Source organism: Babylonia areolata, chromosome 23 (genome assembly GCF_041734735.1).
Source record: "Babylonia areolata isolate BAREFJ2019XMU chromosome 23, ASM4173473v1, whole genome shotgun sequence".
Lineage (NCBI taxonomy): Eukaryota > Metazoa > Mollusca > Gastropoda > Neogastropoda > Buccinidae > Babylonia > Babylonia areolata.
In genome coordinates, this window is record NC_134898.1 from 6,313,306 (window position 1) to 6,325,805 (window position 12,500).

The 12,500-nt window shown below is 46.0% G+C and overlaps 1 protein-coding gene across 1 annotated transcript in view; it reads left to right on the forward strand.

Annotated features, from left to right (window-relative positions):
• Window positions 1–12,500, forward strand: part of LOC143298272 (cilia and flagella-associated protein 47-like) — a 135,696-nt gene that overhangs the window by 16,110 nt on the left and 107,086 nt on the right. The window contains exons 12-19 of the mRNA XM_076611087.1: window positions 593–675; window positions 1,453–1,549; window positions 2,275–2,378; window positions 3,385–3,497; window positions 4,895–4,912; window positions 9,013–9,668; window positions 9,827–9,948; window positions 12,129–12,303. Coding sequence (XP_076467202.1) covers window positions 593–675; window positions 1,453–1,549; window positions 2,275–2,378; window positions 3,385–3,497; window positions 4,895–4,912; window positions 9,013–9,668; window positions 9,827–9,948; window positions 12,129–12,303 — 1,368 coding nt within the window. The remainder of the gene's footprint in view (window positions 1–592; window positions 676–1,452; window positions 1,550–2,274; window positions 2,379–3,384; window positions 3,498–4,894; window positions 4,913–9,012; window positions 9,669–9,826; window positions 9,949–12,128; window positions 12,304–12,500) is intronic.

The following is a 12,500-nucleotide window of genomic DNA, read 5'->3' on the forward strand; positions in this document are numbered from 1 at the left end:
TTCTGTGGTTGTAAACAGTCCTGTCCATATGTTTATCAGGCTGTTTGCTCACTGTCAGAAACAATCGAACTAAAGAATATGTCAAAAAAACTTGTTCACAATTGTTTTTGTGTGTGCACAGCGTACGTGTAGGCCAGTAACATTACAGAATAATTATTGTTGACGATGATGATGATGGTGATAATGACGGGAGCATGGGACAATGATATTGATCATGCATGACATGGTGTTGTTAACATGGAGGCCACAGGGGGAAGGGGGGGGGGTTGGGGGTGGGGGCAGCAGATAGAGGGAGGGGAATAGACACTTATATAGCGCCTATCCCCTGTCAGAGACCAAGATCTAAGCGCGCTACAAACACAGCACAACATGCGCAAAGACACAACACACAGACACAGACACACTCACAGTCACACACAAACACAAACACACACAGCACAACACACACACACACACACACACGCACACACACAAACACACACAGAACAACACACACACACAAAACATACACACACACACACATACACACACACACACACACACACACACACACACACACACACACAGAGCTCAAACGCACTCTCTGTTTCAGTGCCTTCACCTCCCAACGCTGACTGGAAACTGCTCAGCACCAAAGAACTGTCTGAGGCTGAGAGAGAGGCCTTGTCTAAGCCTGTAAGTTTGTGTGTGTGTATGTGTGTGTGTGTTGTGTGTGTGTGTGTGTTGTGTGTGTGTGTGTGTGTGTGTGTGTGTGTGTTGTGTGTGTGTGTGTGTTGTGTGTGTGTGTGTGTGTGTGTGTGTGTGTTGTGTGTGTGTGTGTGTGTGTGTGTTGTGTGTGTGTGTGTGTGTGTGAGTGTTGTGTGTGTGTTGTGTGTGTTTTTTGTGGGTTTGTGTGTGTGTGTGTGTGTGTGTGTGTGTGTGTGTGCGCACTGTATTTGTGCATGCTTGTGCACCAGTGTTGTAAAACCTGTAATTGTTTCCTTGCATTGTGTGATTATGTTGAAACCCTGGCATCAGTGTAACATCGTAAGATGACAGTTCATTCAGTCTCATGGAAGATGTGATGACAATATTTGTCCTGTGGAAGATGGCAGCGACATTTATCTTGAAGAAGGTGTGATATCTTTTTATGCCTGGGGGAGAATACTTCAGACGTCTTTTTACTAATTATTTTGTGATATGGATCAATATGCATGCCTTGACACCTCTTTGAAACTGAAAATAAATGTGAAACTGACACCTTGAAACCAGAAGTAAAAGTGAAACCGAATATTGAACTTGAAAGTAGAAATGGAGCTGACACCTTGTTTAAACTGAAAGTAAAAGTGAAACTAACCTCTTGAAACTGAAAGTAAAAGTGAAAGTGACTTTCTTGAAAGTGGAAGTGAGACCTTGAAAGTGAAAGTGAAAGTGAGACCTTGAAAGTGAAAGTGAAAGTGAAAGTGACAACAGGTGCAGGAGGGTCTGAACGCGGTGCCCACCTCAGCGCAGGAGAAAGCCGACTGCAAGCGGTGGCTGAGTCCGCAGGAGCTGTACCAGGTCCTTGTGGGTCAGTGTTCCATTCCTCCCTCCTCCACCTTGGTCCTCTGCTGCCTGGTCCGTGGCTTTGTTCGTGTCGTGTGTATCCGTCACCTTTGTTGTTAGGTCAGAAAGATCATTTGTTTGGAATGTAAACAAAGATATGAAAATGAAAAAAAGGAAAAGAAAAAGAAAAGAAGAAGACCGCAAATGACAACAAGAATAAATGTGTCATTCTCTCTTTCTGTCTGTGTGTTGGTGTTCGTTGTGTGTTGTCGACAAGACTGTGTGTGTCTGTGTGTTGTCAAGGACTGTGTGTGTCTGTGTGTTGTCAAGGACTGTGTGTTGTCAAGGACTGTGTGTGACTGTGTGTCAGTGATGGCTGTGTGTTGTCAAGGACTGTGTGTGTGTCTGTATGTCAGTGATGACTTTGTGTTGTCAAAAACTGGTGCTGTCAAGGACTGTGTGTGTCTGTGTGTCAGTGATGACTTTGTGTTGTCAAGGACTGTGTGTCTGTGTGTTGTCGAGGACTGCGTGTTGTCAAGTACTGTGTGTGTTGATGACTGTGTTGTCGAGGACTGTGTCAGTGATGACTGTGTGTTGTCGAGGACTCTGTGTGTCTGCATGTTGGTGATGACTGTGTCTTGTTAAAGACTGTGTCTGTGTGTTGCCAAGGACACTGTGTGTTGTCAAGGACCGAATGTGTGTCAGTGATGACAGCTGGCGGTGACAGACAGGTGTTGCTGTGCTGTGCAGGTCCCCCAACCATCGAGTTTGGCAAGGTGTGCCTGCGCTCAGTGTCGCACAAAGAGCTGACCATCATCAACAACCTGCAGCGATACATCCTGGTGGAGGCAGAGGTCAGCAACACGCACAGTGCTGGGTGCACAGCACCACACTTTCTCTATAGGAAAAAATCATTTGTGCTGTCTTCTTCTTCTTCTTCTTCGTTCGTGGGCTGCAACCCCCACGTTCACTCGTATGCACACGAGTGGGCTTTTACTTGTATGACTGTTTTTACCCCGCCATGTAGGCAGCCATACTCCGCTTTCGGGGGTGTGCATGCTGGGTATGTTCTTGTTTCCATAACCCACCGAACGCTGACGGATTACAGGATCTTTAACGTGCGCATTTGATCTTCTGCTTGCATATACACACGAAGGGGGTTCAGGCACTAGCAGGTCTGCACATGTGTTGACCTGGGAGATCGTAAAAATCTCCACCCTTTACCCACCAGGCGCTGTCACCGTGATTCGAACCCGGGACCCTCAGATTGAAACTCCAACGCTTTAACCACTCGGCTATTGCGCCCGTTGATTTGTGCTGTCCAACACATGAACAAAGCATCAGAATCACTGTCACTCACTATGTATACATAAAAAGAGATAAAACGCTCCGGATGCCAACTTACAGTAAACCATGCATACAGTGATCACAGGCATGCACTTGCAGTAAGTAATCACAGTTGACAAAGAAAATAATCTCTTTGCCTTCTTTCGTTTTCCTCAGCTGCTGTCGGTGTGATGTGTGTGCGTGGGGGTGGGTGTGGGGTTGGTGTTGGTTTGGATAAGTGTGTGTGCGTGTGTGTGTGTGTGTGTGTGTGTGTGTGTGTGTGCAGATGCAGGTTATTCTGGGTTTGACACTGACAGACAGCTGTCCATCAATAACTATAATAATAGTAACATACAGTTGTAATGCGGCCCAAACTCTTCCGATGAAGGGCTCAGAACACCCCACAGTACATACACAGCAGCGTGCAGTGGCATGCAGCAGCCCCTGACAAACACACAAGGGAAGAAAAGACACACACACAGATATAACACATACACATATCGGTGACGGCGCACCCTCTGCCCTGCCGTGCAGATTGACTGTCGGGAGCTGCGGCAGAGCAGTCCCCTGTCACAGGTAGTGCCCCCTAGGTCAAGGGCCGTCATCCCCATCATCTTTGAGTCCAGCACCAAGGGCAACTTCCAAAGGTGTGTGTGTGTGTGTGTGTGTGTGTGTGTGTGTGTGTGTGTGTTTTGATTTTGTCTGTGTGCATCCACCACATCTCTGTCCTTCCATCACAAAGCAAGTACTGAACCAACCATCGGTAATTGTGTCCACAATTCACCTCAGTTATTGGTGATTCCTTGTGATCAGATCAGATTACAGCCCCAGTTTTTGCTGAATCGTTGTCAGTTGTGTCCAGAAAACACTCAGTTATTGGTGAATCATTCTGTCTGGAAAATACCCAGTTATTGCTGAATTGTTTTGTCTGGAAAAACAACCAGTTGTTGGTGAATTGTTTTCCAGGAAACATCCAGTTATTGGTTAGTTATTGTGTCTAGAAAACATCCAGTTATTGGTTAGTTATTGTGTCTAGAAAACATCCAGTTATTGGTTAGTTATTGTGTCTAGAAAACATCCAGTTATTGGTTAGTTATTGTGTCTAGAAAACATCCAGTTATTGGTCAGTTAGTGTGTCCAGGAAGCATCCAGTTGTTGGTTAGTTATTGTGTCCAGGAAACATCCAGTTATTGGTCAGTTATTGTGTCCAGGAAACATCCAGTTGTTGGTTAGTTATTGTGTCTAGGAAACATCCAGTTATTGGTCAGTTATTGTGTCTAGGAAACATCCAGTTATTGGTCAGTTATTGTGTCCAGGAAACATCCAGTTATTGGTCAGTTATTGTGTCTAGGAAACATCCAGTTGTTGGTTAGTTATTGTGTCCAGGAAACATGCAGTTATTGGTCAGTTATTGTGTCCAGGAAACATCCAGTTATTGGTCAGTTATTGTGTCCAGGAAACATCCAGTTGTTGGTTAGTTATTGTGTCTAGGAAACATCCAGTTATTGGTCAGTTATTGTGTCTAGGAAACATCCAGTTGTTGGTTAGTTATTGTGTCCAGGAAACATCCAGTTGTTGGTTAGTTATTGTGTCTAGGAAGCATCCAGTTGTTGGTTAGTTATTGTGTCCAGGAAACATCCCAAATCTTGTTTAGTTAGTCTGTCTAGAAAACACCCATATATTGGTTAGTCATTGTGTCTAGAAAACACCACAGTGATCAGCTAGTTATTGTGTCTTGAAATCATGTCAGTTATCACAATATCCGCTGATTAACGTATGTAGAAAACATACAATATATCAGCTAATTACTGTGTTTATAAAACTCGCCGTTTATCAGCCAAATGCCATATCTAACAATGCAGTCATCATCAGATATTTACTGGCTCTAGCAAATAAAGATACCAAGTTGTTCCATGTGTTTGCTTGCACGACATCCTTTTGAAGGTCTGGTAAGAAAGAAGAACCCCCTCCCCCACACCCTCCAAAAAGAAAAAGACAGAAAAAAAAGACTAAAACAGGATTTTGTTTTTTTGTGTGTCACTAGCTTTGGGCGTGTGGCCAGGTAAGAACACTTTGTAGATGACCTACTTGGGCATGCTGAGTTGGAAGGATTTTTTATGGTCGTTGTTGTTTTGGGGCACTAGCTAGTTGATTGGTTTGTGAATTGTGCAGTTTGTGAGCTTTGTTAGTTTGTCAGTGATTGTTAGTTATTTATGGTAGTGTGTTGATTTGTTCGTATCGTGCAGAAGTTTGAATTGTGAGTCTATGTTCAACAAGCATGAAGCTTAATGGCTGTGTGTTTTTTTTAATTTTTTAAATTTTTTTACCCTACATAGCTAGCATGCTAATTCTAAAAATGATTGGATGCCCAGGCTCGAACTCACAATGTTAAAGGTGTGTCATACCAGCACTCTTTGGAACAGTGAGATCTCCTAGCTGCTGACTGTGTTTTCATTGTTGTTGCTGTTGTCGTACAAACAGTTTTAGTTGTTTGGCCATGCTTGCTGAGATTTGCATCTTGGTTTTTGATGTTTTTGTTTTTTTTCTAATGTATCATCTGTCTTGTTAGGTCAGTTTTGTGTGTGTAGTATGTGTGTGTGTGTGTGTGTGTGTGTGTGTGTGTGTGTGTGTCTTTGGTGCATGAAAATATTGTTCATGAATCTACTTTTCAAGAAATGTATGACAGGTTTGAAAAATGCTTCCCCTGGATGTAAAGGAGACAGTGCTGTGTCATTTCCATGCTGATCTTAACTCACTCCGGACGATGGAACACTATAGTGTTCCTGATGAAAGGTAGTGTTCCGGACAATGGAACTCTATAGCGGTTTCGACAAATAAAAATTTTTCCATGTTTTCCTCATGGGGTAGCATAACAATCGCAGCTACACCGGGCATTGCGAATGTGTCAAGGGTCGAATGGAAAGTTTCTTCATGAGATTCCGTAACAACACACTTCACAGCGAGCCAGCGAGTTCAGGACCCCACAGGACAAGCTAATTTGCATATGTATCGAAAATGGCGTCGCAGGCGATACAAGTGGAATTTTTTGGAGCAAACTTGATCATGACAGCAGCTTTTACCGCTGCTGAAGTGATTGAAATGCTTCTAACTGAAAGTTTCAACATGACGAAGATGATGAAGACGTTGAATAAAGTATCTGCAGTGAAGAAAGCTACTGGCAAGTAGGTACTGACAGTGACTCAGCTTCTGAGAGCAGTGAAGAGGGAGGGGAGTGGGTGTTCACATGACATGAGGAGAGGGGTCAGTGGGTCAAGTACAGGGAGTTTCATTCAGTTACTTCATGTTTTGTATTTTTTGGTGATTTTTTTCCTTACCCTAACAAATGGGTCGTCTGTATGGAAAAGCAAGGGAGAGAACTATTTGTCCGGAGTGAGTTAAGCACTTGTGTGTGATGGAACATGTGGCAATGGTGTCGGGGGTGTTGTTGAGCTGTTGTGACAGGTGCAGGTGGGTGTGGGTGGTGGGGGTGGTGGTAGCTTATTCAGAAAGAAAATTTGATAGTTTAGTTTTGATGTTGTGCTTTTACTTTTCTTTGATCAGCAGATTATGTTGATATGTCTGTGCTGACTAGGAAATAAGCTCTGTGTGTGTGTGTGTGTGTGAGTCTGTGTGTGTGTGTGTGTGTTTGTGTGTACATGTGTGCATGTGTGTGTGTGTGCATGCATGTGTGTTTGTGTGTGTTGTGTGTGTGTGTGTGGTGTGTGTGTGTGTGTGTGTGTGTGTGTGGAAGAGAAGTTTGGTAGGTGTGTGTATACATGTGTGTGTGTGTGTGTGCATTTGTGCTTATGATGTATAGTTGCTTCATTGTGTGAACTGTTGCAGATGCCTAGTCTTTGCGAAATAATAGATTATGCATACATTTATTTTTGACTCACTTGTGTAAACAAAGTGAGTCTGTGTTATAGCCCGGTGTGTGTGTGTGTGTGTGTGTGTGTGTGTGTGTGTGTCCGTGGTAAACTTTAACATTTGTCATTTTCTCTGGAAATTCTTTGTCCATCAGTACCAAATTTGGCTTAAAAATTGTAGGAAACAATCTTCACAGTCATACCAATAAGAGTTTGTAAGTCTCCCGAATTAAGCCGTGTTTCCCGTATCATTAATGGTTTATTTCGTTGAGGCCATTTCTGGGCTGCCCGACTCGTCCTCAGAAAGAAAAGATCTGAGCACATCACTCCTCTTTTGCAACATCTCCACTGGCTCCCTGTCTCACACCGAATAAAGTACAAGATCAGCACTCTATGTTATAGATGCATTCACAAAACTGCCCCTTCCTATCTCTGCGGCTGCCTTCACCTCTACACTCCATCTCGCTCACTACGATCGGCTTCGGATCCACTCTGTTTACGCATACCCAGATTCAAACACTCAACTGTTGGCCGCCGTTCTTTCTCTGTTTCTGGACCTTGCGATTGGAATGAACTTCCTTTTTCGCTTCGTCAAGTCTCCACACTCAGCTCTTTCAAGTCTGGCGTTAAAACCCACCTCTTCCCAAAATAGCCTCCCTTGCCTGCCCTTTCCTTGTCTTTAGTTTCTACAGTTTTAGAGTTATGCATGTGTGTGAATGACTGGTGCAAAAGCGCTTTGATTTGTCTCTGCACAAGATCCAGCGCTATATAAATACCATTATTATTATTATTATTCCGAAAACACCATATCACTGAATCCCAGTTGCAGTGGCATTGGCAATGCTTAGGGAGTGGATGATGTGACCTCGATTTTCTTGTTTGCAATTAAATGGAAAGAAATACAAATTCTGGACAGAACACATACAGTTTACACAGACTATATCATATGAATCTTTTAAAGTGGATACTCAGTTAACTAGAATGAACATAAAAGAGAAACTGAATCGACCGGACCATACTTTCCCGGCAGGTGCAACTAATTGTACATCTATCTAGATCCAGAGAAAAACGGCAAAATGTTGCAGTGTGATTGTGGCGATAGCCATGTCTCCTTTACCGTGGACTTTAAAGAATTCTTAACTGCTCTTAAAAAAAATTTTAAATGCCCGAGATACACCAAAATAATATGATTTAAACAGCGTTTTCACTTCAAATACAACAATCAATTTATCGCCCTTAAAAAAGCATGTTTGAATGTTCATTTTTGAACGTCATTCATGGATCCACAATAGTGCAGTGAGTAAGACAATTTTTTCCCATCCGAACATACCGGGTTCGAATCTATGCTCAGGCCCTTTTTTTTTTAAACCCGAAACTTTATAATAACAAATACAGAACACATTTTAACGATTAAATTTATTTATTTATTGTTTTTTTTAAGTGTATCACAAGTGGGTCTTGAAGGCCTTGCCTCTCTTGTTTGTTTTATAGATAACATTAGATATAATTTTTTTGGTCTTTTTAGTCCTTTGTATGTGTGCATGTGCATGCACGTGTACGTGCACGTGCGTGCGCATGTGTGTGTGTGTGTGTGTGTGTAGAGTGGTGTAGTGTGGTGTGGGATGGTGTGGTGTGGTGTGGTGTGTGTATATGGTGTGGAGTCAGGTGTGCGTGTGTGTGTATGTAAAACCAATATGCTCATGTTAGATGGGATGATGTTTCTTTGATGATTTTAAGATAAACAGTATTTGTTGAAAAACATTTGTAAATGTTTTACATTGTGACTTTGAAACTAGACCGATAGATTACCTGATTATTTTTATGGCCAGTTAGTAATGGTTATTGTTGTAACCACCAGTTAGCACTGATTACTGTTGTGACCACCAGTTAGTATTGGTTATTGTTGTAACCACCAGATAACACTGATTATTGTTGTAACCACCAGTTAGTATTGATTATTGTTGTAAGCACCAGTTAGCACTGATTTTTGTTGTAACCACCAGTTAGCACTGATTATTGTTGTAACCACGAGGTAGTATTGATTATTGTTGTCACCAGTTAGCACTGATGATTGTTGTGATCAGTTACACAATGTGACAACTATGTTAACAGGAATGTTTCTCATTGACCAGTGTCTTCCAAAGTTGTCTGCCTGTCTGTACAGATGGATTGGTATTTGAGAACAAGGCTGACCACAGCTGCATTGACCATCTACACACACATACCTCCCCCTCCCCTCCCCTCCCCTCCCCTCCCACAGAAAGAGAAGTGTGATGAAGGATACTGTGTGTGACAGGTCAGTGACCTACACCATCAACAAGCTGTACAAGAACCACGTGACAGTGACGGCGGAGGTGGTGCCGGTGGGGCTGGAGTTGTCCACCGACAGTCTGGTCCTTCGACCTTCCCCGGGCCTGCCCTCTGATGCAGGTAAACCTCCCACCTGTCTGCCCTCTGATGCAGGTAAACCACTGCCCTCTGATGCAGGTAAACCTCCCACCTATCTGCCCTCTGATGCAGGTAAACCACTGCCCTTTGATGCAGGTAAACCTCTCACCTGTCTGCCCTCTGATGCAGGTAAACCACTGCCCTTTGATGCAGGTAAACCTCTCACCTGTCTGCCCTCTGATGCAGGTAAACCACTGCCCTCTGATGCAGGTAAACCTCTCACCTGTCTGCCCTCTGATGCAGGTAAACCACTGCCCTCTGATGCAGGTAAACCTCCCACCTATCTGCCCTACGATGCAGGTAAACCACTGCCCTTTGATGCAGGTAAACCTCTCACCTGTCTGCCTTACGATGCAGGTAAACCACTGCCCTCTGATGCAGGTAAACCTCTCACCTGTCTGCCCTACCATGCAGGTAAACCACTCACCTGTCTGCCCTACCATGCAGGTAAACCACTGCCCTCTGATGCAGCTAAACCTGTCACCTGTCTGCCCTATGATGCAGGTAAACCACACCCTCTAATGCAGGTAAACCACGCCCTATGATACAGGTAAACCTCTCACCTGTCTGCCCTATAATGCAGGTAAACCACGCCCTATGATACAGGTAAACCTCTCACCTGTCTGCCCTATAATGCAGGTAAACCACGCCCTATGGTACAGGTAAACCTCTCACCTGTCTGCCCTACAATGCAGGTAAACCACACCCTCTGATGCAGGTAAATAAACCTCTCACCTGTCTGCCCTACGATGCAGGTAAACCTCTCACCTGTCTGCCCTCTGGTGTGGGGCTACAGTCATCTGCCCTTTGGCACTGTTGCCTGCCCTTTGACACAGTGCTCTGGCCAATGACCATACGTGACAGTGTTCATCGCAGTTCAGCAAAAGGGTGAACGCATGCCGTGAAACAACCCAACAAATCAATGGAAACTGAAACCTCTTTCTTCTGTCCTTCCCTGGACTCCGTCTGTTGTTCTGGCCATTCTGTGTGTGTGTGTGTTGGGATGTGTGTGTGTGGTTGTGGTGTGTGTGTGTGTGTTGGTTTGGGGTTGGGGGTGGGTGGGGGGGGGGGGTGGGGGGGGGGGGGGGGGGGGGGGGGGGGGGGGGCATGTTCAGCCGCGAGTTGGTGGTTGTGTGGTGGGTGGTGTGGTGGTTAGGGTTCGGGGGGGTGGCCAGGGCGGGGTGAACTACAGCAGATCACGCGGTTCAACCCTGGTGTGGGAACGGCATTCCAGGGGCGACCGCCTCTAGCTATCCGCCCTGGCCAGGAACACTTGGGTTATCGCAGAGCCAATCTCATCTCTCTCACGCACTCTCCCAGACATCTCATCTGACGCGCATACGCAGTCCTAGCATCGAGAGTAAACGTAACTCGCCACCTCTTGCGCTCCCTACCCAACCGTCAGACGCAGTACTACACAACCACCCTCACGATATTCAAGCCTGACGCCCTACTACCGCGACGAGACACGAAGTACCTAGAAATTCTCGATCACCAGCACATCGCATGATGCTGACAATGACGAGAACCCTTCATCAATCTCGAAGCAGCATGAACACCGAGCTTGCACTGCTCTCCGCTCAACGGACCGCTGACAACCTACAGCGAGAGAGATCATACTCTAATACTCCGCAAGCACCACAGATCCAACATGACCCCCGCCTAAAGCTCTCGCACAGCACACCCACATCAGCGTCAGCACGCTGCACTCCTGCAGTGCACCTTAATCATACGATCCGAGCAGCACACGCTGCACCTACACCTCAACGAACAGCAATAAAGAAAAAAGAACAAGGTACCCTCAGGACTCAAGTAAGAAGAGTCGCACATCACAGACCGCCACTAGAGTAGATAAACGCAACTGCATCACCCGAAGGAAGCATCCTACGGCTCACGCATCAGCCCACGCAAGAACGAACAACGAACGCTGACTACCACCTACTCGCCAGCACACCTCGTAGACCACAAACTCAGTCGTCGACCTCTACCCAGCGCTATCTCTCTACAACGCCCGCTCGTCTACTGCCTCTACGGCGCTCTACTCACCACCCAACTGAGCCTGACCCTCCAAATCCTCTCGCCACGACATCGACACACGCCATACTCTCTCACCCCGTCAGCGCTGGATCCATCCGCGCTTATAGCTCCACGCACCGCCGTTCTAGCTAGTCCACTGCCTCCAGACCAGACGATACTCACCCATAGCTATGTTCTCGCTTGCCCCTAGCTCATGAAGCTCCTCCCTCGGAGTGCAAACACTCTCGCACGGAAACCCATTCTAAGTTCAGAATAACCCCTAGAGCGCACATCCTACCGAACGATTTGAGTCTCAACGAGCTACCTCGCTAGCAGAGTCCCCCTACTCAGTCTCAAACGACGACTCTCGCTCTCTCAACGAAGATCTACACACAAGCGCGGCGCCAACCCGACTTCAGCATCAGAAAATGAATACGGCAAGAGAAAGAACTCTACTCAGAACACTGCAAAAAAAGATACTCTCTAATCGCGAAAGTCGCATCGAAAAATATACTGCAACGAGAGAAACTCCGCAATCCGATACTCTCAATCAACCATCAGACTGGAGATACAGTCCAGATGCAGATATCCTCTCAACGTAGCAAACTTACTACAGAATGACCAGCCACAGGAACGTTCTCAGCTCACACACTGCGGACATATCGGAACCTACCCTGAAGCAGAGAGCATAGACACTGACAATTCGATCCAATCGCGAAGTTATCAGAGTACGTCGATCAACCCTTCGAGGTAGCAAGTACGTCCACGCTCTTCCAGGTCTCCCGACCTTTTACTCACGCTCCTTGCTCGCTCCAGCCGATGACACGTTCCAACGCCATTCTGACCGATGGACTCACTCGCACACCGGCATGTCTATCAGCGCGTCCCGACCTAATCTCCCCACCCTCGTCTATCACTCTCAGTCCATGCTCTCGGACCAACCTCTAGGGAGACCTCTCTCATCGTACGGGCCTCGACCATCTAGATGCCCCTAGCCCCTCAGCTCCGCGCAGTCACTACTACCTGCTCACCAGTGCTCTCCGTGAGCCTAACGGGCTAGAGACCAAGCGACGAGATGGAGCTCGAATCCTCGCGCGACGAGACTCTCGCATCATACTCCAATGCGACTCACTCCCCCACATCCATGCTACTCTCAGTCGTCCTCGAGCTCACATCTCCGACACGATCGTGCTCCGACTCAGAACGATTGACGCACTCTGAGACCCTCCCCAAGCTCAGTCGATCCTACACTGAGCCCGACGGACATCTCGACGTATCTCCAGCACCGTCCGCGCTAATCGATCATCGCGACTCCTAGTC